At 45.2% G+C, this 25,602-nt stretch overlaps 1 protein-coding gene and 1 long non-coding RNA gene across 2 annotated transcripts in view; both read right to left on the bottom strand.

Annotated features, from left to right (window-relative positions):
- LOC142056743 (uncharacterized) overlaps nucleotides 1-23,839 on the bottom strand; it is a 60,766-nt gene extending 36,927 nt beyond the window's left edge. Inside the window, exon 1 of the long non-coding RNA XR_012660428.1 lies at nucleotides 23,784-23,839. This is a non-coding gene — a long non-coding RNA (uncharacterized LOC142056743). The remainder of the gene's footprint in view (nucleotides 1-23,783) is intronic.
- CCDC71L (coiled-coil domain containing 71 like) lies at nucleotides 1,319-4,462 on the bottom strand. The gene has a single exon (XM_075081377.1). It carries the CDS (start codon nucleotides 4,278-4,280, stop codon nucleotides 3,417-3,419), a length of 864 nt encoding a protein of 287 aa, XP_074937478.1. The 5' UTR covers nucleotides 4,281-4,462; the 3' UTR covers nucleotides 1,319-3,416.
- Nucleotides 23,840-25,602: the final 1,763 nt, after the last annotated feature.

The following is a 25,602-nucleotide window of genomic DNA, read 5'->3' as shown; positions in this document are numbered from 1 at the left end:
CCCATGATTTGAGTTGCACGTTACAGGAATTACTGTAGCAGGAACCACCCATACCAATGGAGGACAAGCCTTACAAGCAGCAGTGCAATTGCAGTAGTGACCCGACCTGAGCTGACTTTGGTGCCCGTAACTCCATGCAACACACCACCTCTCCTGCTCTGAGTGACAACCAGAACAGATGGAGCCCAAAGTCATGGACTAAAATAAATCAGTGGATATTTTGTGGACATTTGTGGACATTTTATAGGGGCGGTCCATGCACTAAGGGAATGATGTGTATTATATCAAAGTATGGGAAGGAGGGCGGCAGTTAATGAGGATGTATCAGATAATGTGGGACCAGAGCATGACGTAAACGGTATGGAATAAGGGGTGGGGAATGTGCTGGTCTTGGCAGCCACACAGAGTCAGACCAGAAGTCCATCTAATCCATTACTTCTCCAACAGCGTACATATAGGTAGAGTACAATAACATTATTAGCCCTTTAAATAAAATAAAACCTAAGGCTTCCATGCTTCAAATTATTTAACTCAATATTGCAGAAGTTCTGCACACCCCTTTCCAACCTTCCTCAGCTCTGGTCTACAGTCGACCAAGAGCCAACAGGTATCAATCTGCCTAAACCTAAAATTGAATAGCTTTCTGATTGCTTAGCTTCCTCAGATGATCACAGAGAGGTAGGCAGGTCTTGCAGCTTTGAGAGGTAAAAAGCTGGGGTGGGGAGGGGGTGGAATCTGGACCAGAGATTATCCTGTCCCAGATTGCCACACTGCCATGAGCATGATCACGAAATTAGCTGTCTTAGCTTCCCTGTAAGCTGTTAGCTTTCACACCCCATCCTGTACTCAGATCCTTTGCTGAGCTACTTCAGCACATTAACTTACCAGAAAACCTGACTAAATATTTCCTTAACTGACTTCACAGACTTAAATAGCTCAGTTAAGAACCTGAAAATGCAGCTACCAGAGGAGTTTAGACTACAGTGAAACTTCAATCCAACTTGCTAATAGGTATCAGCAAAGTATACTATACCCCCAATAAAACTGCCACTTCAAAACCAAGAAGTTGAAGTGCAACCAAGAGAAAAATAAGCAAGCCTTACACATACAGCCCACACAACGAGAGTCCCTCAACAGAGCCAAAGTTACTTCACTATATTTTGTACCCACACAGAACATTTCGGGATAAGCCTCCAAACAAGGCAGCACAAATTTAATACAGTCTCTCCCATGTTACACCTCTGGCAGCCTTAATTCTGCCCTCGAAATTTGACCTAGCCTGCCCTGTGCCTGTTTACAAGTGAAGAATCTGCACAAGACAACTGCTTAGATTTTATCATCTTTCTACACAGATCTTTCACAAAGAATGCTTAAAAAAACTCAACAGTAGGAGCACCAAAATCAACTAGACACTCTCAAGAACTAGTAATACTCTTAACTTGCTGTTTCTGAAGTGGAACATCAGAACTGAAACACTTGGAGCCTTGGCATTTGGTCACTGCAGCTTGTCTTATTGAGATTTAAATCAACACAATTTCACCTTTACATTTAAACAGGTATTACAGCCAGACAAATAGCACAACAATATGCACCCTTGAACTTTCATTTCCTAATTCACATCTGAAACGTGATGTGGCACTATCACAGTGGTCAGCTGGCAGACTATAGTTATATAAACAATTTCAAAAGCCTGATGGATATAGAATAGATTACATGTTCGTTTGGAAGAATAAGAACTTTGCAGCTTTGCTAAGAAAGAACTACAAAATATAAACAGGTTTTAGAAGTAGCTGGTTGCTTTAGGTTAGCAACAGCAAGTTTTTACAAGCAGCCTCTGCACATCAAGCCATCTTATTGCCTCTGTTGACAGGAATCGACAGCCATCAGAAAAGAAATTTTAAGAGTCACCAAACCATTCTATAAAAAAAGTTGTGAAGTCATTCATTCCACCACAGAAATGGGTATGTTAGTCTCATTTGCCAGGACACTAGGGACATAAAATGTCTATTACCAAGCATTTCTTTTTCCTCCACCAAGCATTTAAAAAAAAAATTAAAAATCACTTTCTCCCTCACACACACATTTGCTCCTCACACACCAACTGCAACGCATAAGACCTAAAGCAAGCCCTTGATAAATCAGTTTAAAGAGAGACTCCTTATCATATAGAATGACAACAGAGTATTTTTCAGTCAAAATAGTCAAGCTACATCGTGAACTTTACAACAGAGTCTACTGTGAAACACAAGAGAGGTTTATAAAAAATAATTACGTGCAGGTAATTATGTTAAATACAATTACCCATCATTAATCATCTCAAAACCGCAGAATAACAACCAGCACTATTTTGTTATGAAGTGATCAGGTATCAAGTCTTGCTCTTTTTGCAGAGAGGCACTTCAGTGTGATATCTGCATCACACAAGCTACTGACTTTTGGCTGTCAGCGCCAACACTGTATTACAGCTCACCCTCAGACACCTATACATTGCTTTGATGAGCAGCTACAGTCTTCACAAACTCTAAGCTTGTTTACTTTAAGCGCCTAGATAGTATACTTCACTGAGGAACACATCCCTGTGCAGTTTCATTGAACTGAAACACCACTTGTTCTTTGACTTTTATTAAGTTCACTTAGGTTAACCGAACGAGCGTCCCTAAAGTAAACAGGGTTATAAAATATCAGGATGATTCTATCTTTAGGTGCTCAGTAGAAACAGATACTTAGTTCAACTAGAAAACTTTAAAAATGACTTTAGATACAAAAGTGTAACAATTATACTGCGCGATACGTCTTGATATATCACTAAGCCCATGAAATTAAAAGAAAAGTTTTTGCACCATCAAGAACAGCCACAAGTCCTGAACCTCCATTCTTTACGCATCCTTGATCAGAGTAAACTGAAACTTGGGAATGCTTGGGATTCAAAATACCCTGAGCACATACTAGTGCAACACCACAAAGCATACATAATCCATCGGAAAGGGGGCAGGGGGGATAGCAAGAATCAGATGGTGCTTTATTTTACAAGCATGAAAATAAGTTCCTTTGGAAAGCAACTTCTTGGGTGGATTTCTGGACCAGTGAGGTAGCCCAATGGGAGAGAAAAAAAGTGGAAGTGGAACTTGGTCCCCACGCGTGATACCTGCCGGACGGTCCCCCACGACCCTGCAGGGACGGGACAGAACGGGACGCGGCGGGCGGCGCCGCGGCCCGGCCGGGGCTGAGGCCGGGGCCCCGGTTGCGCGGCGGCCCGGCAGGCCGCCCCCCGTGCGGCTGGGGGTCCGGCCGAGCCATAAAGTGCAGCAGCAGAACACGATCCAGACAAAAGCAATGTAAACAGGTGACTGATATTGGTCTCTCTGTCCGCACCGCGGCGGAGGTGAGGCGCCGGCCTTCCCGCACCCGCCGCCGCCTCAGGACGGCACCACGGGGAGGCGGCGCACCCGCACCACGGGCGACAGGTCCACGCCGAGGACCCGCTGCGCCCGGCACCGCACCGCCGCCAGGCTCCGCCGGCTCCAGACGCTGCCCCGCACTCTGATGGTGGGGAAGGTGGTGAGGCTGGGGGTGGCCGCCTTCCAGATCTCCTCCAAGGACTTGCCGCCAAAGGACTCCCAGGCGGCCCCGTCCTCCGGGCTGCCCCGCTCGCCGTCCGCCTCCTCGCCCGGCGGCCCCGCCGCCGCCGACTCCTCCGCCTCCCCCCCGCCGCTGGGGCCGTCGGCAGCCGGTGCCGCGGCCGCTTGCCGTTGCCTCTCCCGTCCCCTCCTGCGCCGCCGCCGCCGTCTCCGCCGCTTGGCGCTGCCGCCCGCCGCCGCGGCTCGGCGCTTGGAGGCGGCGGCCAGGAGGCGCCGCTTACCGGAGCGGCGGCGTGGCCGCTCCGCCGAGGGCGGCGGCGGGTCGGGCACGACGGCGCGGCAGGAGGCATATCCGTAGACGTCCTTGCTGCGGAGGATGACCGGGGAGAACTCGTGCTTGAGGCTGCAGAGGAAGTTCCACAGCTCCGAGTCGGAGCTCATGAACTCCGTGGACTTGGGCATGAAGAGCTTGAGGGCGTCGCCCAGCGCCTTAGTGCCGGCGAAGGAGATCTGCGAGCGCGAGTACACAACTTTCTCCGTCTCCCCTTCCAGCCCCCAGGCGGCGGGCGCCGCTTCGCCGCCAGCTGCCGCTGCCCCCGCCACCTCCCGGGCTCCGGCGGCCGCTGCCGCGGCGCTCTCTGCCTCTTGGTTCATCGTCCCAGCTCCTCTCTCCAGCGCCGCCTGCTTCCTACAACGGGTCATGGAGGCAGAGGGACGGGGTGGGGAGAGGCGCCGCGAGCGGGTCTGAGGAGAGGAGAGGCGCCGGCCGCAGCTCGGCCACCGCCGGGCGCCCGCTGCCTCACCACACCCCACCGCCCGCACGCCCGGTAGGGAGCGACGATCGATATCCTGCCGCCCGGCACAAAATGGCGGTTTAAACTCCCAGGCGGGGACTGCGCGCCGACCCGCCCTCCCTCTGCGCCTGGCGGTTGGCCCGTTTGAAACACGTCGGGCGGGCCAAGCCCCGCCCCCCGCGCGGTGGAGACGGCCATTGGGAGGGTGGCTGGGCGCCCCGCAGGAGGCCGGGGTGGGGGTGGTGAGGGGCCCGCCTCCCTGCCCCGGGGCGGGCATGCCCGGGGTCACCTGCGCGACCATGGCACACCAATGGAGAGCTCCAGAAGGCTACTGAGCTCCCTTTCCCCCCACCTACAGTAGGGCGGCCCAGTTGGTGGCCCCTTCCCTCAGGGAAGGACACGAGGCTCCCCCATGGTGGGGTGCCAGCTGGCCTAAACGACTGTAACCTGGCTGAAAGGATGAGGTTCTTCAGAGGCTGGTGGGCAAAGATAGTTTCTTCTGTGCAATTTGTTCAAGTAAGGATTTGCTTGGACGCCTCAATGGGCAAGTTCCCCCAGAGAAAGAGCAAAGGCTGGGTGAAGTGACAAAAGCAGGTGAACAGACATGATACGGTGAAGTCCACCATACAATATTAAATACATCTGTCCTGTTGCAGAGGGGGTTTTTAGAATCAACACGTAGACCAGTCATTCAACAACATCATAAGTCACAGAACTACGGAACAGTTGAGGCTGGGAGGGACCTCTGGAGATCATCTTATCCAACCTCCCTGCTCAGGCAGGGTCATCTACAGCTGGTTGCCCAGGACCAAGTCCAGATGGCTTTTGAACATCCCCAGGGATGGAGACTCCACAACCTTCATGGGCAACCGGTGCCAGTGCTCTGTCACCCTCACAGCGCAAAAGTGTTTCCTGATATTCAGAGGGAACCTCCTGTGTTTCAGTTTGTGCCCGCTGCCTCCGGTCCTGTCAATGGGCACCACTGAGAACAGCCCAGCTTCATCCTCTTTGTGCCCTCCCTTCAGGTATTTGTATACATTAATAAGATCCACCTGAGCCTTCTCTCCAAGTTGAACAGTGCCAGCTCCCTCAGCCTCCCTTCCCTCATAGGAGAGACCCTCCAGTCCCTTCATCATCTTTGTGGCCCTTTGTTGGATTCTCTCCAGTAGATCCATGTCTCTCTCGTACTGGGGAGCCCAGAACTGGACCTAGAACTCCAGCTGTGGCCTCACCAACAGTGAATAAAGTGGAAGGATCACCTCCCTCAAGCTGCTGGCAGTACTTTGCCTAGTGCATCTCAGGACACTGTTCGCCTTCTTTGTGGCAAGGGCACGTTGCTGGCTAGTGTTCAACCTGGTGTCCACCAAGACCCTGAGTCCTTTTCTGCAAAGCTGCTTTCCAGCTGGTTGGCCCCTAGCATGTACGGTGCCTCGGGTTTTTCCTCCCCAAGTGCAGGACTTTGCACTTCTCCTCGTTGAACTTCATGAGGTTCCTGTCAGCCTGTTGACAAATATTCACAGCATTGTTGGGATTGGCTACATATCCCAACAAAGCGTATCCCAACAAAGCATATCCCAAATGAACTCGAAAAAACTCAGTCTTCATGCTGGTTGAGCCCTCTGTGAAAGTAATCAGCTTGTTGTGAAATCCCATGTCCCTCTAGACCATGCTTTCCAATACTTCAGAGATTGCTGTCCCAGGGAGAGTGTCTTGTTAGGTTCCTGGATTGTTTCAATTAAACTAGAACTCTTTCCAGTACCCAGAACAGCAAGGTATCAGCAAAGAACAGAGGTGGTTTAACCTTCCCTTCAAAACCTGCTTGGGGTTTGACTAGACTCCCAACTAATTACTTTCTGTCAGCATCAGTAAAGGGCAAGGAATAACATTTCTCTTCATAGACAGTCTTTGTTCTGTAATTAATCTTTCAGTTTAGAATAGGGAAATCTTTTATTCTCAACTCATCAAGAACCTAAATTGGAATGTCTAGAAAGCCACTCAATTAAGAGGCAAAAATTATGCATAAGAAATTATTCCTTACTGCCAGTGGAAATAAATTAATTTTCTTCACACCATAATTCAGCTCGTGTTCATAGAAAACTCAGGAATACTAATCCAAATAACCATTTAAAGTAGATATTAACAAAGCTATTTTAAATCTTCATGGGGACAGTCTCGAGCTGCAACCACCATATTTGGCCTAAACCCAACATTATAAATCACCCATTAAAAAAAAAAACCAAACTTCCCTAAACGATGGTGTTAGTGCCATTTTGAATCTGATTCATTTCACAGTGTACTTTAGAGCACAGCCATGCAGACAGATTGATTTAACAGAGGGAGGTATCTTATAATACAGAGGATAAGAGCCCGGAGCTGGAAGCATTAGGGCTAGGCTCTTGATCCAGCCGTGCTGCAGTTAGTCCCACTGTGGCGTGTGAGTGCCCAGTCGCAGCCAAGGGGTGACTGCTGCTTAGCGAAAGGCTCATCACCTGCTTGACCACAGGAGCTGACCTGTGCTCACACTTGCAGTGGCGGGAGCTCCCACATAATCGGATTCAGCAACTTGGCTGACAAGTGGGCCCTCATTAAACTGCAGAAACCCAGTTGCTTATAATCATTGGACATAAACTTTTTCCTCAAATTACAGACATTTCTGGCATATGACTCAAAAATCATTGAGACAGAGATAGGGAATTTTCAGCAAGCAGTAAATGAGTCACTGTAGCTACATGTGAAAAGGCAAATTAGTACCTTTTTGTGCTAATCAGCATTTATTAATTATTTTTACTTTTGCTTCCAGTATGCACAAGACCATTTTAAGGCATAGGATGTAATCTCAGTTATACAACTTCATTATGAGTTTTCTGCAGTGTAACACTCTCCTTTTAATACCTTACAAAGTCATCGCAAGAAAATCCGCAGTAATTGGCTATCTTTCGTAATTTACAATAGCTCAGTACAGTAATAACGATGATAATAAATTTAATAATCCTTTGGAATTGCATAGCTCTTCATTTTAATCATACTACTGCTTATAAGCATTAATTATCACTCACGGCACTCCTGAGTTATGTAAGTAAATATTGCCTTTCTTTAACAGACGAATAAAATGAAGAAGTAGATTAAAATTGCTTGACTGAGGTGTATAGACTCAATGACTAAATTTTCTGTAGATCTTAATTTCTAACAATCATTATTCTAAAAATACAGCGAATGTCTACATTGGAACAGAGAAGAGAAAAAAAAAACAGTAATCTTTATTCCCAATTATTTGTTAGAATTTCTTCTCTTCATAGAATACTTGTGAAGAGAGTTAAAGTACCAACTGGCAAATTACTGCAGGGACACTTTATTGTCTTAAATTATTCCTGCCTACTACCAAAAAACCACTGGTAACTGCTAATTATTTTAACTGCTAAAAATGTTGTCTGTACATAAGATCACATCGAGTTTTGAGTCCTGCTTATAAACTCTAAAATCCTGGATATTAAATTACACCACTTCTGCTGCTGGGGCTTTTACTCCAGCATACTCATGCTTTTCTGCCCACATTAGCAAGGACAGTCTTACTGTCCAGTATCTTTACCTCTGCTGTATTAACTGGCAGCCTGCTTCGGTTAGTTTGCTTCCTAAATGTCTTTAGCATACTTTCAGGAAAGTTTGCGTGACAGTGCAAGCATGACTCCACATCCATTCACAACTAAACTTCAGATGTTACACAATAGTCATTGGGTTCCTGGGTCTGAGAAGTGTCCAGACAAGCATTGGCAAAATTCCTGAAAATACTTTCAAAGAGAGACAAAAGCAAATAATTTACAAGAATTGTCTCTCAATCAGTTATTAGGAAAAAGAAATCCTGGAATCACTGTGTACAGGAATCACAGTGGCAGCCAAAAAGGGAAATAAGATATTAGGAATTGCTATGGAAGGGAGAAAGCAACACAGAAGACAGCATTCTGCTGAATACAACTCCACTGTGCCTCCACAGATCTTGAATACTGTCTGTTTCTAGTCATACCATCTCTAAAAGGATATAGTAGTGATAAAAAGAAGGGCAACTAGGATGAGCAGAAGTATGGAACAGCTTCTCTATGAAAAGAGATTAAATAGGCTAAGGCTCTTCAGCTTGAAAGAAACAGATGGCTGAGGAAGGATACAATAAAGGTTTATAAAACTGTTATAGTACCAAGAAGACAGATAAGAAATTATTATGTCTTAGTTTTCATAATCCAAGACTGACAGGAAAGCACAGGAAGCTGTAAAGCAAAACTTTTTAAATGACCAAAATGACATACCTTTTTTTGAATGACCCATAATTACTCATTTTCCAGCAAAGTTGTGGGTCCCAAAATGGAAAAAATGTACCTCAGTACTGAACAACATGGTGAGCTCATTGAGAGGGGTTGCAGACATTACAGAGCACACCATACGAAATGATTAGACACAAATAGAGGAAAAAAAAAATCCATCAAGGGCTGTTGTGCATGAAAACCAAGTCTAGCACCTTAGGTGCAGAAAGCCTGTAAGGCAAGTGCTAGGAGAGGAAGGAAGAATACATCAGGGGAAGTAACCCTCCATGTTTGCACTGTTCTAACACACTCTTTTCCTAACCTTCCTCTTCTGCCCTCTAACACAGACCAGGACACTGGACTAGATGGACCCTGGAGCTGGCCATCATGGCTGGTTCTACTCTACAGACCTGTTAGAAGACAGAAGAGGACAACCACAACAATAAAATGTACTGTTTCTTTCTCAGGGCTTTACTGTTGCAACAGCTTACAACAGCTGGAAGAACATATTCTAGAATTAAAAAACAATGAAGCATTTGCAGATAAAGAAATGCAGACGTTACAGAGTCCATCAGCAACCAGGACCCACACTCGAGCAGAAGCACAGCAAGGATGGAGCCTGTGGTAAAGTGTATTCCACTAGCTCTGATTATTGCATGCTCTTTTTTCACTTTATTCATAGCCTCAATACACCCTCTTTCAAAATGGTGACTGACTATGTGCAGAGGGGAAGAAAGGATATTTTTTTTAAATAAGCCTTTTATTTCAATAGCATTCATTGACAATGTTTTGAAGAGGTAAAAAAACTCAAACATATTTTAGCAGAAGACTTTGATACCGTATCAGGTTTCTGTGGCAAGGTTTTGGTAGCAGGGGGAGTTACAGGGGTGGCTTCTGTGAGAAGATGCCAGAATCTTCCCCCATGTCCCATAGAGCCAACACCAGCCGGCTCTAAGACAGACCCGCTGCTGGCCAAGGCTGAGCCCATCAGTGAATGTGGTAGCGCCTCTGGGATAATGTATTTCAGAAGGGGGGAAAAAACTGCTGTGCAAGAGCAACAGCAGCTGGAGAGAGGAGTGAGAATATGTGAGGGGAACAACTCTGCAGACGCCAAGGTCAGTGAAGAAGGAGGGAGAGGAGGTGCTCCAGGCACCAGAGCAGAGATTCCCCAGCAGCCCCTGGTGAAGACCATGGTGAGGCAGGCTGTCCCCTGCATCCCACGGAGGTTACGGTGGAGCAGATACCACCTGCAGCCTGTGGAGGACCCCACGCTGGAGCAGGTGAGTGCCTGAAGGAGTCTGGGACCCTGTGGGAAGCCCACACAGGAGCAGGCTCCTGGCAGGACCTGTGGCCCCATGGAGAGAGGAGCCCATGCTGGAGCAGGTTTGCTGGCAGGACTTGTGACCCCGTGGGGGACCCACACTGGAGCAGTCTGTTCCTGAAGGACAGCACCCTGTGGAAGGGACCCACCCTGGAGCAGTTTGTGAAGAACTGTAGCCTGTGGGAAGGACTCATGTTGGAGAAGTTTGTGAAAGACTGTCTCCCATGGGAGAGACCCCACGCTGGAGCCGAGGAAGAGTGTAAGCAGTCCTCCCCCTGAGGAGGAAGGAGAAGCAGAGACAACATGTGATGAACTGACCACAGCCCCCATTCCCCATCCCCCTGCGCTACTCGGGGGGAGGAGGTAGAGAAAATTGGGAGTGAAGTTGAGCCCAGAAAGAAGGGAGGAGTGGGGGGAAGGTGTTTTTAAGATTTGGTTTTATTTCTCATTACCCTACTCCTATTTGACTGACTGGTAATAAATTAAACTAATTTCCAAAGTTGAGTCTGTTTTGCCTGTGACGGTAATTGGTGAATGATCTCTCCCTGACATTATCTCAACCCATAAGCCTTTCGTTATATTTCTCTCCCATGTCCAGCTGAGGAGGGGAGCGACAGAGCTGCTTTGGTGGACACCTAGCATCTAGCCAGGGTAAACCCAGCAAGGTACATTAAAAAAAAACCCTGAAGCAATAGTAAAAATAAAAATACACAAAGAAGCCTGCTTTTTGATACAGAAAACACTGCTAGAAGATATTTCAGCCAAAGCTGTTTAACATTGTTTCCACATTCTATGATGTAATCTGTATGTGATGCACATAACCATGCAAACTGTGCATCACTTAGATCATCATCGCCCTGTTATTAGCCAATGCTGATAATAGCTGTACTAGTGGTCACTAAAGTCTCGAGAGTTGATAATGGTCTCTTAGTCAAAAATGTTAATAAGTCCTTAGTTTATATATACAAAGTGAAAACATTTCTTGCTAATCCTGATTTCATTTCATCTTTTTTTTCTCTTATTCCCTTCAATCCACATAAGCTGCATGCTTAACTAACCATGTACTAACCAGTATATTAAGCTCCCAAATCTTCTGTCTTTTCTTCCCCGAAGTAGTTCACCTGATGTTAACTTTACTAGAGACAAGGAAGCAGTACTCTAACCACTGTGCCATCTTTGGAAAGCCAGTGCCAAAGTGAGAGACACAGTGGTAGCCACACTGTATTGTCTTCACCAATTAAGCTGGTGTCATGGTTTAGCCCCAGTCAGCGACTAAGCCCCACACAGCTGCTCGCTCACTCCCCCCTGGTGGGATAGGGGAGAGAATAAGAGTAAAAGTGAGGAGACTCATGAGTCGAGATAAAGACAGTTTAATAGGTAAAGCAAAAGCCACACATGCAAGCGAAACAAAACAAGGCATTCATTCACTCCTTCCCATGGGCAGGCAGATGTTCAGCCATCTCCAGGAAAGCAGGGCTCCATCACACGTAACGGTGACTTGGGAAGACAAATGCCATCACTATGAATGTCCCCCCTATCTTTCTTTTCCCCCCAGCTATATATACTGAGCATGACATTATATGGTATGGAATATCCCTTTGGTCAGTTTGGGTCAGCTGTCCCAGCTGTGTTTTCTCCAAGCTCCTTGTGCACCTGGCACAACATGGGAAGCTGAAAAAGTCCTTGACTAGTGTGAGCACTGCTTAGCAACAACTAAAACATCTCTGCATTATCACCACTGTTTCCAGCACAAACCCAAAACATAGCCCCATCCTAGCTACTACGAAGAAATTTAACTCTATCCTAGCTGAAACCAGGACAGCTGGTAAAGTGAGAAATCAAATAGGGGGAAGTAGGGTAGATAGAGCATGCAGATTTTGGAAAAGAATATGCTATCCCAGAAGGCAAAAACCCCAACATTCTTATTCTAGAATAAATGTTTCCACAAATTAGATTCTTTCAGAGTACCTATTTCACTTTCTATTCCCACCTGTTTTTTTCTAGGACAACTTCCAGATGGAGCTTCAGAAGAAGGATGCAGCTCTGCAGGTCTCAGGCTGCATGGACTGTCTGGGGCCTCTTGCAGGGTGGGGGCAGCAGGAGGTGACCTTTTAACCTGCAGAAGATGTGCCATTTGTTGAGGATCTGTGCCACGAGATAAAGGAGCTGTGAGAAGATGTCGCCAGACTGTGCAGCAACCTAAGAAAAATCGATTTTACTGTAAGTCTGATTGTGCATTTGACCAGGTTGCCCAGAGATGTTGTAGAGTCTCCATCCTTGGAGATGTTCAGAACCCTACTGGACATGGTCATGAGCAGCCTACTGTAGCTGACCCTGCTTTGAACAGTTGGGTTGGAGTAGATGATCTCCAGAGTTCCCTGCCAACCTCCACAGTTCTGTGATTCTATGATTCCACTGACTAAGAAAACGCAAACCGCTGATCTCTTCTCTCTGGTGATCCATGACAGGACCTGAGGGAATGGCAGGAAGATGTACAAGGGGAGGTTTAGGTTGGGTATTAGGAAAAGGTTCTTCACCCAGAGGGTGGTGGAGCACTGGAACAGGCTCCCCAGGGAGGCAGTCACGGCGCCAAGCCTGATGCTATACAAGAAGCATTTGGACATTGCCCTTAGAGATATGGTGTGAATTTGGGGTTGTCCTGTGCAGGGACAGGAGTTGGACTTGATGATCCTTGTGAGTCCCTTCCAACTCAGGGCATTCAGTGATTCTATGAGTCTATGATTTTTTTTCCCTTCCTTTTTCTCTTTTTTCCTTCTCTTTTCTGATGCTATAATTTATGCTGGAACATTCTCCTCCTACTTCTTCAGCCACTTTCTAAAATATGTTTCCTACTGTACATCCTTCAAATTATTAACCTCATTTATAAACAAAAAGGTGATCTGCATGACTTTCCGATACAGGAACAACTGGTATGTTTTCAGTCAAAACTATATATTATCAAAGGTGTAAAATTATCAGATAATGGATCAGCCTAGTACTACTTTCTGAATATGATGCCAACATAGGAAATATGTTGCTGGAGAACATGGTTTTTACACATCATAGACCATGTCATCCTATAATATTGATCATACTGTTTCCCAAGGCACTCCATTTTTACTGCTGAGACTGTTAAAACAAATGTGAATTTCATTCACTTTTCTCAAACCGGATAATTTTTAAAGCCTACTAACAATTATTTAATAAGCTGACTAATTAAATCTTATTTCTTGATACCAAGTGTTACTGAACATGTCCGTTCAAGAATTCTTTTCATGGTACACTTCAGCCTGTGCTTCCATTTTCCTCCCGAACAGATTTGTGCATTACCAGATGAGCTGACAGTACAAATTCACTCCAGAACAGTGGGAGCACACAATTGCTTTTTTTTGTTGAACTGGCCGCAGGATACAATGCAATGTTCATATTAGATTTATGTTTCATGCTGGCCTAGGGAAGACACGATACGTGATCCAGCATAAAGTCCATGGAGAGAAAGTTACCCTCCAAAATGCTTTGAACAAATTAGAGTGAGGGAGTTGACAGTAGCTCAGCTCTGTATGTCATATGGATGTGGCTTTATTAAATGGATACTTACAGCAACTTTACAATGTCACTGTACCACGTCTTAGTCAGGCTCCCTCTTATTGTTCTCTTTGTCCACCTGAATCTTGCAAACCTTTCTGCCCGCTGTGTTTGTTTTAACAGAAAGTGACAGAAGCCGGTCCTTTTCCAGGTCGCCTCTGGCACTTTCACAGGGCAGAGGAGTGTGAGCCTCAGGTGGAAAAGGGTCTTGATCTCTATGTTTCAGTGAATGTTGTAAGCACTCAATTATTATGTAGATGTTGGCTGTTAGTTAGCATTAACACCTCCTTTGAACCTCTCTTTTGTTCTTTGAGTTAGGCAATGGCTTCAAAAGCCTGGGAGGCTTACCTCCACACTCTCAGTTCCCCCGCTAAGGGACCTCCGCCCCGCTGCAGACGGGCGCGGGGATTTAAGTGGCCTCGGGTACAGCACTGTAAGCTGGGCAGGAGACCTGGCTTAGGGAGAAGAGGGGGTGCCGGCTCAGTTAAGCGAGGAGTTTCTTCGCTAAACTAAGATCCTGCTCCGACTTAAAACCTGATAGAGGTCTGCCCATATTACTTTTAGTTGTATCACTTTCTATTCCTTGAATGTATTTCTTATGTTATGCAAAGAAATTCTGCTTCAAAAATCCCAAATTGTGATTTATATCCATTTCCCAAAATATTCTAATAATTTGCAGTTTGGTAACACTTGGTTGATAGTATTGCTTATAATCCATTTAAAATTATTGTGAATTCATGTCAGCACAAAATAAATATCTAAACTGGATAATCTGAACACATTAATTGTTTTGACCAATTTTGAGAACATTGTTATAAAGAATAAAAATAGATAATATCTTGAGAACGGGGCTTTTAGACTCGATGTTTTAAAATGAAAGAAAAGATACTCCATAGCTTCAGATACTCTTCATTTCAATACAGATACAGTGACTGATGCTAGCTGAGGTTTTGACCCTATATATGTTCTGCATTATTATAAAGTCTCTCCCTAAAAGACAGTAATATTCAAGGCAAGTTCATCCTTGGTGAACCTGCAATGGCTCCAGGTGGATGAGTAGCTCATTTAACAGTATTTTTAAATTACCTTTCAGAAATGTAGTGAAGTACTTAATGTGTTTATTCGCACAGAGGCATACACATTATGAGCACTATCATGCAGCAATTGCATTAAATATTTTCCAAAATATACAAGTGCCCCAAACTGTCATTATAAAGTGAAAAAGTTGTCGGAGTCAACAAATCATCCACATTGATCCCCAGCCTCCTCAGCTACATTTGGAAGGCTCCTCCAAATAAGAAACGGTAGTGGTTAATCTTTTATTAATTCAGTTAAACCCATGCTAAGCCCTAGTGTGGTCACTTGCTCCAGTTTATGTGTGGCATATTTAAGTTTCTTTTATATTGGCTCCTATTAAATTTAAGCTCAATAAGCCATTGTTACTTATATGTAAGAGTCCCCACACAAGGGTTAGCACTGGTTTAATTAAAGCCATCTAATTAAGCCAGAATTTTCACTTGCTATTAGCTTCTCTTACATCTGCATGTTGAGCAATGTTTTGTCACTAGGAGCCTAAAGTTGAAGACCCAATGCATTGTCTGGAGGGAGCTGCTCACTGCTTAGCATTTGCAGTTTATGGCCTGAGCCATTCATTATTTCCATTATGGACAGAGAAATACTACACTTACCCTCAACATTACATATTACATGCACCAGAACAATTTTTCCTTCCATATTCCTCATACTCTCCATTCTTTTTCTAGTTTCTTCCTGATTCAGATTCTTCCTGATTGTCCCTCCCTGACTGAAAGCTGATTCACTGAAATTCCTGCTCGTTTGCTTCCTGCCAAAATGAGCCATTATTTCCAAAAGCACCCTTCCTCCCAGTGACTAATACGCTACAATACAGGTTTGCTTTGCTTGCTACAAGCCCTGTTTTGTCCCACAATGGTTATAGAATTAAACATTTAATTACAAAGTGAATATGAAAATATACAGTTCTTTATATGTGCATGTCATATATATGTCAATAGCAAAGGAAAAACAGATCAGAAAAGAAACAACAGAGGAAACTGAAAAGCTGAGACTCCAGGTCTGATGTAAAAATTATTGATAATGAAGAAAATGAAAATGCTTGCCAGATACAATATGTATTTGCATGAAATTCGAGGAAAAAAATAAATCTACAGTCTATCTTACCAAGGCAGAGACTTGGTTCAGACCAGTTCAGCTTCTCCAGTCCCTGCTCATGGATTATTTTCCAGTACATTAGCTTTCCTAGAAGTCACTTGCCACTTCATGTTTGTGTTCAAATCCCTAGTTACTTCCACTGTGAAGAACATCTCCAGGTTCTGATCCAGAAATGCACCATTTAGTTATGGGCAGTAAAAAAGGCATTATTTTCAGCAGTATGTCATGTGCTGATATTGAAGATGAATGAACCTAGAAAAACTAGGTAAAAGAGTTTTCACTGGGAAACCATTTGGATATACAGCTCCTAGTACAGACTATAGCTACTGGTTATCTGGCACATCCATGTTTGACTTCTAACTCTCCCATTATAGCTTTTCAACACAGTTGCCTCAAACTATGGCCAACACAGTTTAGGATTCCTTAAGTACAGCCTGTTGGCACGACTGCATTTTGTAGAGCTAACTAATTATGCCCTGGTAGAAAAACAAGAGCCATGGTCTCCTAAAAAAAATGTTGTTCACCCTGAACTGTTGCTTACTTTGGAATTATCACCGAAATAACTACTCTGAAAATCCTGAGGTCTGCAGCAAGATAAAATATATTTGAAATATTTTATATGTATTTTATATTTTAAAATATCCTCAGTATAAAAAACAACCCTCTTTCCTGCCCAAGCTTAACTGACACGAAAATATACTTCACCATGTCTAACAGTTTCTGCATTGGAAATGTAGAGCTCTGTAAGATGACATGAACAGTGCCAGGGGCAGCACAGGCAGGCTGCTCCACCAGGGAAGGTGTGGAGGCCAGGAGCTGAGGGTGACAGTGATGCAGGCAGGAGCACTGCCTCACCAATGAGGCACTGAGAAGTTGAGTTGCTGATTCTGGATCAGGAGCAGGTCTGGAGGCAGTGATCAGAGTCAGCCTCAGGCCACCAATCAGCCAGGAGTTCTGCCATGATGAAGGAGGTCTGAGGCCAAGCCAGGGAGTCAAGTCATCAGGTCCAAGGCAGAATCAGCATTAATTTAGAAGCATTAATGTCATGTTTTTAGCTGGGATAGAGTTAATTTTCTTCACTGCAGCTGGCATAGTGCTGTGCTTTGGACTTAGTATGAAAACAATGTTGATAACACACAGATGTTTTGGTTGTTGCTGGGTAGTGCTTGTACTAGTCAAGAACTTTTCCAGCTTCCCATGCTCTGCCGGGTGCACAAGAAGCCGGGAGGGGAGGGGGCACAGCTAAAAGAGCGGATTCAAACTGGCCGAAGGGATATTCCATATCATGTAACGTCATGCCCAGTATGTTAACTGGGAGGAGCTGGCTGGGCAGGGCTGGCAGCAATTGCAGGTTGGGGACCGGCAGCGTCAGTCGGCGGGTGGTGAGCTGTTGTATCGCTTGTAGTTTTTTGTTTGTTTTTTTTTTTTTCCTTCCTTTTCCTTTTTATTATATTATCATCATTATTATTATTATAATCATAATAATTATTACTATCATTACTATTTTATTTTGATTATTAAACTGTTCTTATATCATCCCACGAGTTTTCTTATTTTGGCCCTTCTGACTCTCTCCTCCACCCCCCAGGGGTGGGGGGAGTGAGCAAGCGGCTGTGTGTTGTTTAGTTGCTGGCTGGGGCTGAACCACGACAATTAACTTAAAAGCAGCTCCCAAGGGAAGGAGGGGCAGGCTTTCTCTCTTCATTGCCTTCACAACAGCTCTTACCAATGAAGAAGGTGAGCCCAACTCAGCCAGCTAAACTCCTTGGAGCCACAGGAGGCACTGAGGGCACTGACAACAGTGTACTGGGATAGACTGAAGGTCCATCTGTGACAGTGGCCAGCTGTAGAACAGAACTGGCTTCACCCACTTTGGTTTGCTCTGTAGGCCAGTCACACTTGCTGAACAAGAAGCTCTGCTAGTAGCTGTCTTTGTATTTTCTACTCCCCTAACACCCAAGTAAAGAAAGATAGAAACGAGGAGAAGAACCACCACCACCATGGCTGCAGCCCTCGGTGCCACCACCACCAGCATCAACAGTGTGAGAATTGCCACCACTGCCACCACCATCTTCCAAAATTTCATCTCCCATTATGTTTGGGAAGAGTCGAGGAGTCTGTGACTACTGCTGGACCCAGTACCTTAATACAGCATAACCCACAATCATCACATGAAGAAATAGTTCCCACAATTCCCAAATTTTCTTCCATGCCCCTAGGGCTGTCAAGGAAAGCCTTATTTTCTTATGTGTATCACTACCTTTCTCAGCTACTGCTTCTCTCTTCCCTCCACTTATTGCCTCCTTTTTTAGCACAAACAAAACTCATTCACCTTTCATTTCCTCCCTCTATAATGTTTATTTTTCATGCAGTTCCTCCTGCTCTCAGTCTGTTTTCATTTTCTTCTCTCTCCCTTTTTTTTTCATTTTTCTTTCACTTGTCACCAAACCTTGTCATTCGTTCCCACTTGTCTAGAGGCAAAGAGTGAGTTGCATTGTATCAGAGTGTGCCTCTTGGCTCCTTCCACTTGATACAGTTAGGTGGTGGTATTGGTGGAGGTTCAGCCAGCAATGGTAACACAAGTGCTGCAAATTCAGCTGCAAGGTGGAAATTGTGTAGTGCTGTGGTGGTGCCCCTCTTTCCCTACGCAAGGTTTGTGAAGATGCAAGAAAACAGCTCCAGTCTACTCGTACATGCTTCCATTTCCCTCTGTTTGTTTGTGCTGGATGCTGAGGGAGAGAAGATCCTCTCTTCACAGGTGGTGGCAAGTGGTGGCCAGCAGCTGGGCTAGCATCTGCATTACTTCACAGAATCACACAGAATCACAGAATCCCAGGTTGGAAGGGACCTCAGGGATCATCTAGTCCAACCTTTCTAGGAAGAGCACAGTCTAGACAAGATGGCCCAGCACCCTGTCCAGACGACTCTTGAAGGTGTCCAACGTGGCCGAGTCAACCACTTCCCTGGGGAGATTATTCCAATGGTTGACTGTCCTCGCTATGAAAAATTTCCCTCTCATGTCCAGTCAGAATCTCCCCAAAAGCAACTTGTGTCCATTCCCCCTTGTCCTTGCCATGTGACTCTGTGTAAAAAGGGAGTCTAGTGGAGTGCTGCAGCTCTGGAGCAACTAAGAGACCACAGAGTTCTCCTCCATGGCTGTGCTCAGGCTTCCCTTAACCCGTGTGAATTTTTACCTTTCATAACATCACCTGCCTGGGAACAATGTGCATCTTCTGTGCAGTGAACACAGTCTGGAAACCAGCAGCTGGGGTTTAGATTACTCTCAAAGGAATTGCAAGGAGAATATAGAGTGTTATAAGGACACCTACAGAAAGCCTAAGGGCAATAGTCCAGAAGAACATGATTTTATGAAGACAGCATTACTAGTACCACAAACTCGTGGCCTAAATGTACCCAGTGTACAGCACAGGGCCAAAGCCATTATAAAGAGGAGGAGATCAAGAGTGAAACTGGATGTGAAGCAGTGGGGTAACCAGAAACGTGTGGTTCAATCATTCATTTTGGAAGGGACATCTGTAGTTGCTGTTGGTGAAAACATTCTCCCTAGATTCAGAAACACTGTACAAAAGATGTGATGCCTCTAAACAGCTGTGGTCTTCCTTGCACTGCAGTGGCAACCGCTTGTAAAGTACCATGGCAGTAGTTTCAGGTAGGCAGCAGTTTCAGGTAGGCAGCAGTACACACTACTATCATCCCTTTGCTAAGTATGTATTTGCATACAGTGCAGGCAAAGTTCCTGAAATAAGATTAATCATAGCCAGCCAGTGAGGGGCAAATCCTTTCTGTGCTTGTGTTTGAATTCATTGGCTTTGGCATAGTGCTGGACTGCATGTTGAGGGTACATCTCCTCTAGCATCTATTGTCACAACTCTTCCTAAATCTTTGAGTAGCATGAAACTTAGCAAGCTACAGATCAAACATCCTCCTCTCTCCAAGGGGCAAATGAGTCCAGGTGATAGCACTATTTAAGTGAAAAGGCATTATTAGTAAAGGACAGGAACCAAAATAGAAAATATCAGTATGCGACTATATATCCATGGTGCACCCCTTCGAATAAAATGTACAGGTCTTATCAATAGCTTGGTACAGCAGACCTAGAAAAATTACAAGGATGAAATCTGACATGGTGAAGAAGCATGGTTTCTGTTCAAGGAATGAGTGCATGGACTTTCAGCCTGTGAAAAATAGGTTTGTGGCAGAGAGAGAAAATCATGAGTGCATGGGAAAGACAAATGGGGAATCGTTATGTGCTGTTTCTCATAATACAAGACCTACAAGGCATAAAATCAAATTCTCAGGTGGCAAGCAAAAGAGACACTTTTCTATGCAGTGCATAATTAAGCTGGGGAACTAATTGCAAGATGCCATGGGTTTTAAAAGCTTACACGATTCAAAGAACAATTAGACAAATTCAAGGATGAAAATAACCTACCAAACACTATTAAATGAAATCGTACCACCGGATCAGGCCTTGGTCTGGATGTGCTAGTGAGAAGCCTGGTTATGTCCCCAGGATTAAGCCCAGAGGATTGCCTGGAGACGCTGACCCTCCTCCAGGTACATAAGTGGCAGTTGCTGTACTGATGGTAATGAAAATATTAATTAACATTACAGGTCTAGATAAAATTATAGTTCTGAAGGATACTGCAACAGGGTGGACGCAATTTGAGGGTGGGAAGCATGTCAGAGACAGGGGCCCAGTGTTCCCCTCTAGCATGTGAAAACTAAACCCTACAAGGAAGCTTGTGATTTTTGTTTATAAACTTCGCATTTATTAATTTTAAAATGAATAAACAATGGTAAAAGGCATCTGTCATGATTGCTGTAACTCATAAGCAGGCCTCAAAAACTATAATTAGAAGGTGGGAAAAAAGAATAAGAGAAGATTCTTACCATAACCAGTTTTAACTGGGAATATGTTAATACAAGGTGGTACCTGCTGAACAAAGTAGTTTAACAAGAGGAAATAGAAATCTAGAAGGCTGATAAAAATATCCAATTTGTCATGTCCTGATGCAGCAAGTGAAGGATGTAATCACATACTTACTTTAGGCATCTAAGTTAGATGCTGAAATGCCCATGGAAAATGTGTAACTCTTCAATTAAAGAAAAAAAGGTGGCTTTTTAGTTTCAGATGCTCTGTATTTGTGCTTAAAATAGACTAAGGCAGGTAGTGTGCATGCCCCAGGATAGCATTCTTGTCTTATTCCAGGCACTCATGTACAATGTACTCTCCCATTTTCTAAGCATTAGCTGTACTGAGGTGACACAAGGAAATTCTTCTGGCTCCACTACAAGCAGGAAAAATGTTAAAGGCCAGTAATGAGACAGTTACCACACTTCACCCAAGATAGATGGACATCAGGATCAGCAAAAAGCAAATGGAGAATAAGAGAGATACTAGCCTGAAGAGATGCCTGTTACTTCCCTAAAGATTTTTTGACAGAATGGGGGCCAACCAGGACCAGGTGCCGTACAGATATTCACTCTAGTTACCTGCGGGAAACACTGGAAAATCCTGGAATCAGGCATCCTGTGCGCCAGGACAAGCAGATGTGTCCTGGGCCATCCATTGTGCACAGTAAACCTCCCTACACCAAGCGTTGCTCTGAAACTAAGGCCACCTTGAGGATACCGTGCTTCAGTTAATGCCAAACAGCTGCAATCCAGTTTTGAGTTCAGTGTACACATTTGTAGCTAGCTGTTTGCAGCTGGCTAGATGTCTGCCTGCAAAGATTCCAATAATATCAAGGTTATTTTATGAACACTGAATTTCTTAACAAATGGATTTAGTTATGTGACACGTGGCTGTATGAGCACTTGCGAAAAATGCAAGGCATTGCATCCAAACCATAAAACAGCAACCTATCTTAAAGTATCATAAAACACACATCAGACAAACCGTAATAAGACAACTGACTGAAAAGGAATGGGAATATGCCCTCTTCAATGCACAGCACTATATTCCTCCACTGCAGTCTAAAATGTCCTCACCTGAATTCTTACCATTCATCACCGCAAGGCTGTGGGAATAAGCCATTCCCTGTTTGTCTGACCATCCCTGCCCAGCCCCTGTGAGTCATTTACCTCCTAGCTGCCTGTTGTACATCACTGATACCTTAACCTCACCTCCGTGCATAAATTTCTTCCTTCTCCTGATAGGTACTTTGGAGGTCACTGCAAGTGGCAGCAATACAAATGACACTGACTTCACTAGTGTTGTAGGCAGAACCATCCTGCCTTTGGCCCAGCTGTACGCTCTCCCATCATTGCAGAGTGGCTGAGCATGGTAAGACCTGTTCCCCCACACAGGACAGCTCATCTGCCTGCGCTGCCCCCGTGTCTGGCGGGAACAGACTGAACGCAGGAGCATGCCCATGTGGAAAGCCCTTGGCTGAACATGTCAGCAAGCTACACCTGCTCCAACCAAAACAAGCCAAATGGCAGGTATTTTCTTTTCCTGGGGAAACAAGCAGCTTCTCTGCTTTCTTCTCTTTTTCTTTTCTCTGGGAGAAAACAAACTTTACAGCAGGCTTTTCTTCAGCTTAAGCCCACCAAGTGAGTGCCCAAGAGCCATATCTCCCAAAGGTCCATTGAACTGAGGCTCCCAGTGAGTTCCAGCTCTCGCTGTTGGAAATAAGTTTGTTGTGCCCTGACTAGAGCTGGCATTTGGGGCTTCTTCCTAACCAGTGAAGGGCCAAGACCCACCTGCAACTTAGCAAATACAGTCCCTCCCCCATGGCCAGTAACTGAGGACAGGGAGGCAGGGAGGGCCACGCAACCACCAGCTCCAAAGAGTCAGTGCATGCCTCTACCTGCCTATACAGATTTTCTGGAAAGCTTTTTAATCCAAGGAGGATTTCTTGAGTTTTTGGTATTATTCTAACCATATTTAAAACTTACTAATGGAAGACTAACTTTTTAAATTTGCCATCTTTCAACTTAAAGCTAGAGGTTTCTTAAAACATTCAATTTGCTCCAGAAAAGCTGGGTATTGAAGCTAATTAATACTGCTGGCTGCATACCATTCAGCTTCATATTGTTCTCCAGAAACTGTGACTTCTCCTTTTTTAAATGTAATTTCCCATAAGTCAGCATGCAGTTCTACTGGTATGATTTCTTTCTCCTTTTTTGAATTGAATATAACTTGAGCCCCATCTCATGTTACTGGAAAAGTATTTATGTTTCATAACCATTTGGCTCCTTCTACTGAACTTGATAATATGTGCTGTATCCCTTTTGCTAATATATTGACTAGGATCTTTACATCTGAGTTTAATAATAACTTTGTCCTGTACTCTCCTTTCCTGTGTTAGGGATAATTACTATCTTATGAGCTTGGATAGAAGCCGGCTTATCGGCTGCCCATCAGATTCACTGGTGCTGTGAGGGCGCAGAATTTTACCATCCTCCATGGTGATGTTCTGGCAGATAATACTCTGTCATAGATATCCCACCGTGTCTAATAACTGGAGTGGCAGTAGCTTTCATTTAAGAGTTTTCAAAGATTTTTACCTGAGAAGCTGTGACAAGAAGGTGGCTGTACAAAAGTAGATGGTTTGATGAAAAAGGCTAGGCTCAGGGTGGGGGAGGATTTTAACACCTTCGAGTTGATGTCCAGCATCACACATGACAGGCTCAGTATTTCTGATATCACTCACACACCCCTTTGTGCTTGGGGTGGTTATCTGCTTCAGATAGCAGGAGAAATAAAGTAAGTTCCTCAAATCTAGCAAATGTACAGCTGAGAGAAGGGAGGGTGCAGGGCTGCTGGAAGGGTTCAACAAAAGCACAGGCAGTGCTCATGCTCCTAGGTATACACTTACAGTGGGGAAATATTTTGCAGAAAATTAAGTCAGGAAGATGAAAAAATGGAAACTAAAATGGACTTAGGAAGATTCATGTTGCTGGGAGATTACAGCAGCCAGAAGGATTGAACCAGCCCCAGCATCTGCAGCCACGCTGGCAAGCAACACATGTTCCGCAGTGCTGATTTCAGACTGACCTTGTACGTGACAGAGACCCATACCACAGCGGCCTTAAGATGTCAGCAGTCTCACTGGTCTGTGCAGCGCTCCAGGGTGAGTGAGTTTTGCTGGTGATCGCCGGCTGTAACTCCTAGCAGAGGCGAGTTGGAAAGGTGTTGGAGACCCCACGTCCAAGTCTGAGCTCTCTAACCTGAGCTGTCTCCTCAAATCTGGTGCAGCCTTGGCTCAAAACACGGTGGGCAGCTGACAAGCAGCTCTGGCACAGGCACTGCTGAGAGACCAAACTCTTGCACGGAGCCTGTCGTCAGTAAGAGAAGTCACTCTCCTTCCTGTTCTGCCCCCTCTGTCAAGTCTTGTCCAGAACTGGATTTAGGTGCTTACATGACACAGTTTAAGTGGTGACTTGGTGTGATGGGAAAGCTCTGCCGAGGCCCATTTTGGATGGTACATGTAGTTGCAACACAGATATGCTAAGATCATATTGCCAGTTGTCAACCACAAGCACACAAGTACTTTGCATTTCCATATCCTGAGGATTTTAAATTACTTCAGACACTAAGGAATGAAAACTTACAAGAGCCCTGTGGGTAACTGGTGAGCGACGTTGCTCTCCACATCCCATGGATGAATGAGAGACAGGTGGAGACAGAAAGCCAAAGACCTCCTTGCAGTCACACTGGAATTGTAAAGAAGACCCAGATCCATAAGCTCCAAAGTCTCCTCGTAACAATTCTTTGCCTTCCTGTTTTATTGCTACGGGACATGAAAAATAAGAAGGAAGAGTACACACTGTCTAAGACTGCTGGAGAGTAGGTACAGCTCTCCCCGAGCCTGTTTCCCTCAGCCCCATCACCCCCGGAGCTCCGGCTCCTCGAGGCAGGGACCTTCCTCGTGGCAGCAGGGGCGCGCTGTCACCCCTCCTGGCGGCAGCCTGGCAGCGAGGCGATGCTGCCGCTGGCCCAGCAGGTGTCACCACAGCACCAGGGTCGCCTCTGTCCCGGCGGCATGACGCAATGCCGGCGCGGGCCGGGTGCGTGGTGACGTCACACCCGCGGCTGGTGACGCAGGCGGGCGGCGGCGGCCATAGCGAGCAGGAAAATGAAAAGGGCGCCTCTGGAGACCAAACGTTGGTAGGCGAGACTTTGTTTTGCAACCCTTGGCCGGGCCAGTGTTGCCATTAATTATGGCATCGAAGCAGGGCGCTGATGCCTGGGGAAGGGTCAGGGCCCCGCTCCAGCGGGTGAACACAAGGTGTGTGCCCAGGAATGGTGATCTGCTAAATTGTCTAGGCAGAACATTGGGGACGAGCAGCATGTCTTCAGATGGGACGGCAGGTCAGAGAGGTTAGGTACCAAAGTTCATGCACAGTGACATCACAGAGAGTGTTTGTAGTCAACAGCACAGCTGAAAGGCCTAGGTTCGTGCCAGCTAATGTAGTCATCGCAGATAGATATACACCTCCAAAGGCTGATTTAAATCTTCTTCTATGGGCTAAATCTAGATTTGTGTTCCATTTCCTGGAAAGTTACAGTGCCAGAAATTACACGTGTATCTCCCCAAGTGCATCAAACATAGACCTTCCCTTCTCCCTGACTGCAGGACCTGTGATGGATTTGTTTATCTCAGAAATCCACAGTGTTTCAACATACATAATTTGTTTAAATGGGATTATCAGACTAACTCAGATTCAAAGAGCTGGAGTTTTCACCAATCACTAGCAAACAGAATCCTTGCTTTTTGTACTCCTCCTTTCAAGGAATTAAGGCTGGGTAACAGGGTAATGTCAAGTCCCTCTGAAATGACTGCCAACACAAACACTGCCACCATTGCATGTGC

This window comes from Phalacrocorax aristotelis, chromosome 1 (assembly GCF_949628215.1).
Source record: "Phalacrocorax aristotelis chromosome 1, bGulAri2.1, whole genome shotgun sequence".
NCBI classification, from domain to species: Eukaryota; Metazoa; Chordata; class Aves; order Suliformes; family Phalacrocoracidae; genus Phalacrocorax; species Phalacrocorax aristotelis.
Note: the sequence above shows the minus strand (reverse complement) of the source record. Positions and strands in the feature narration are given on the sequence as shown.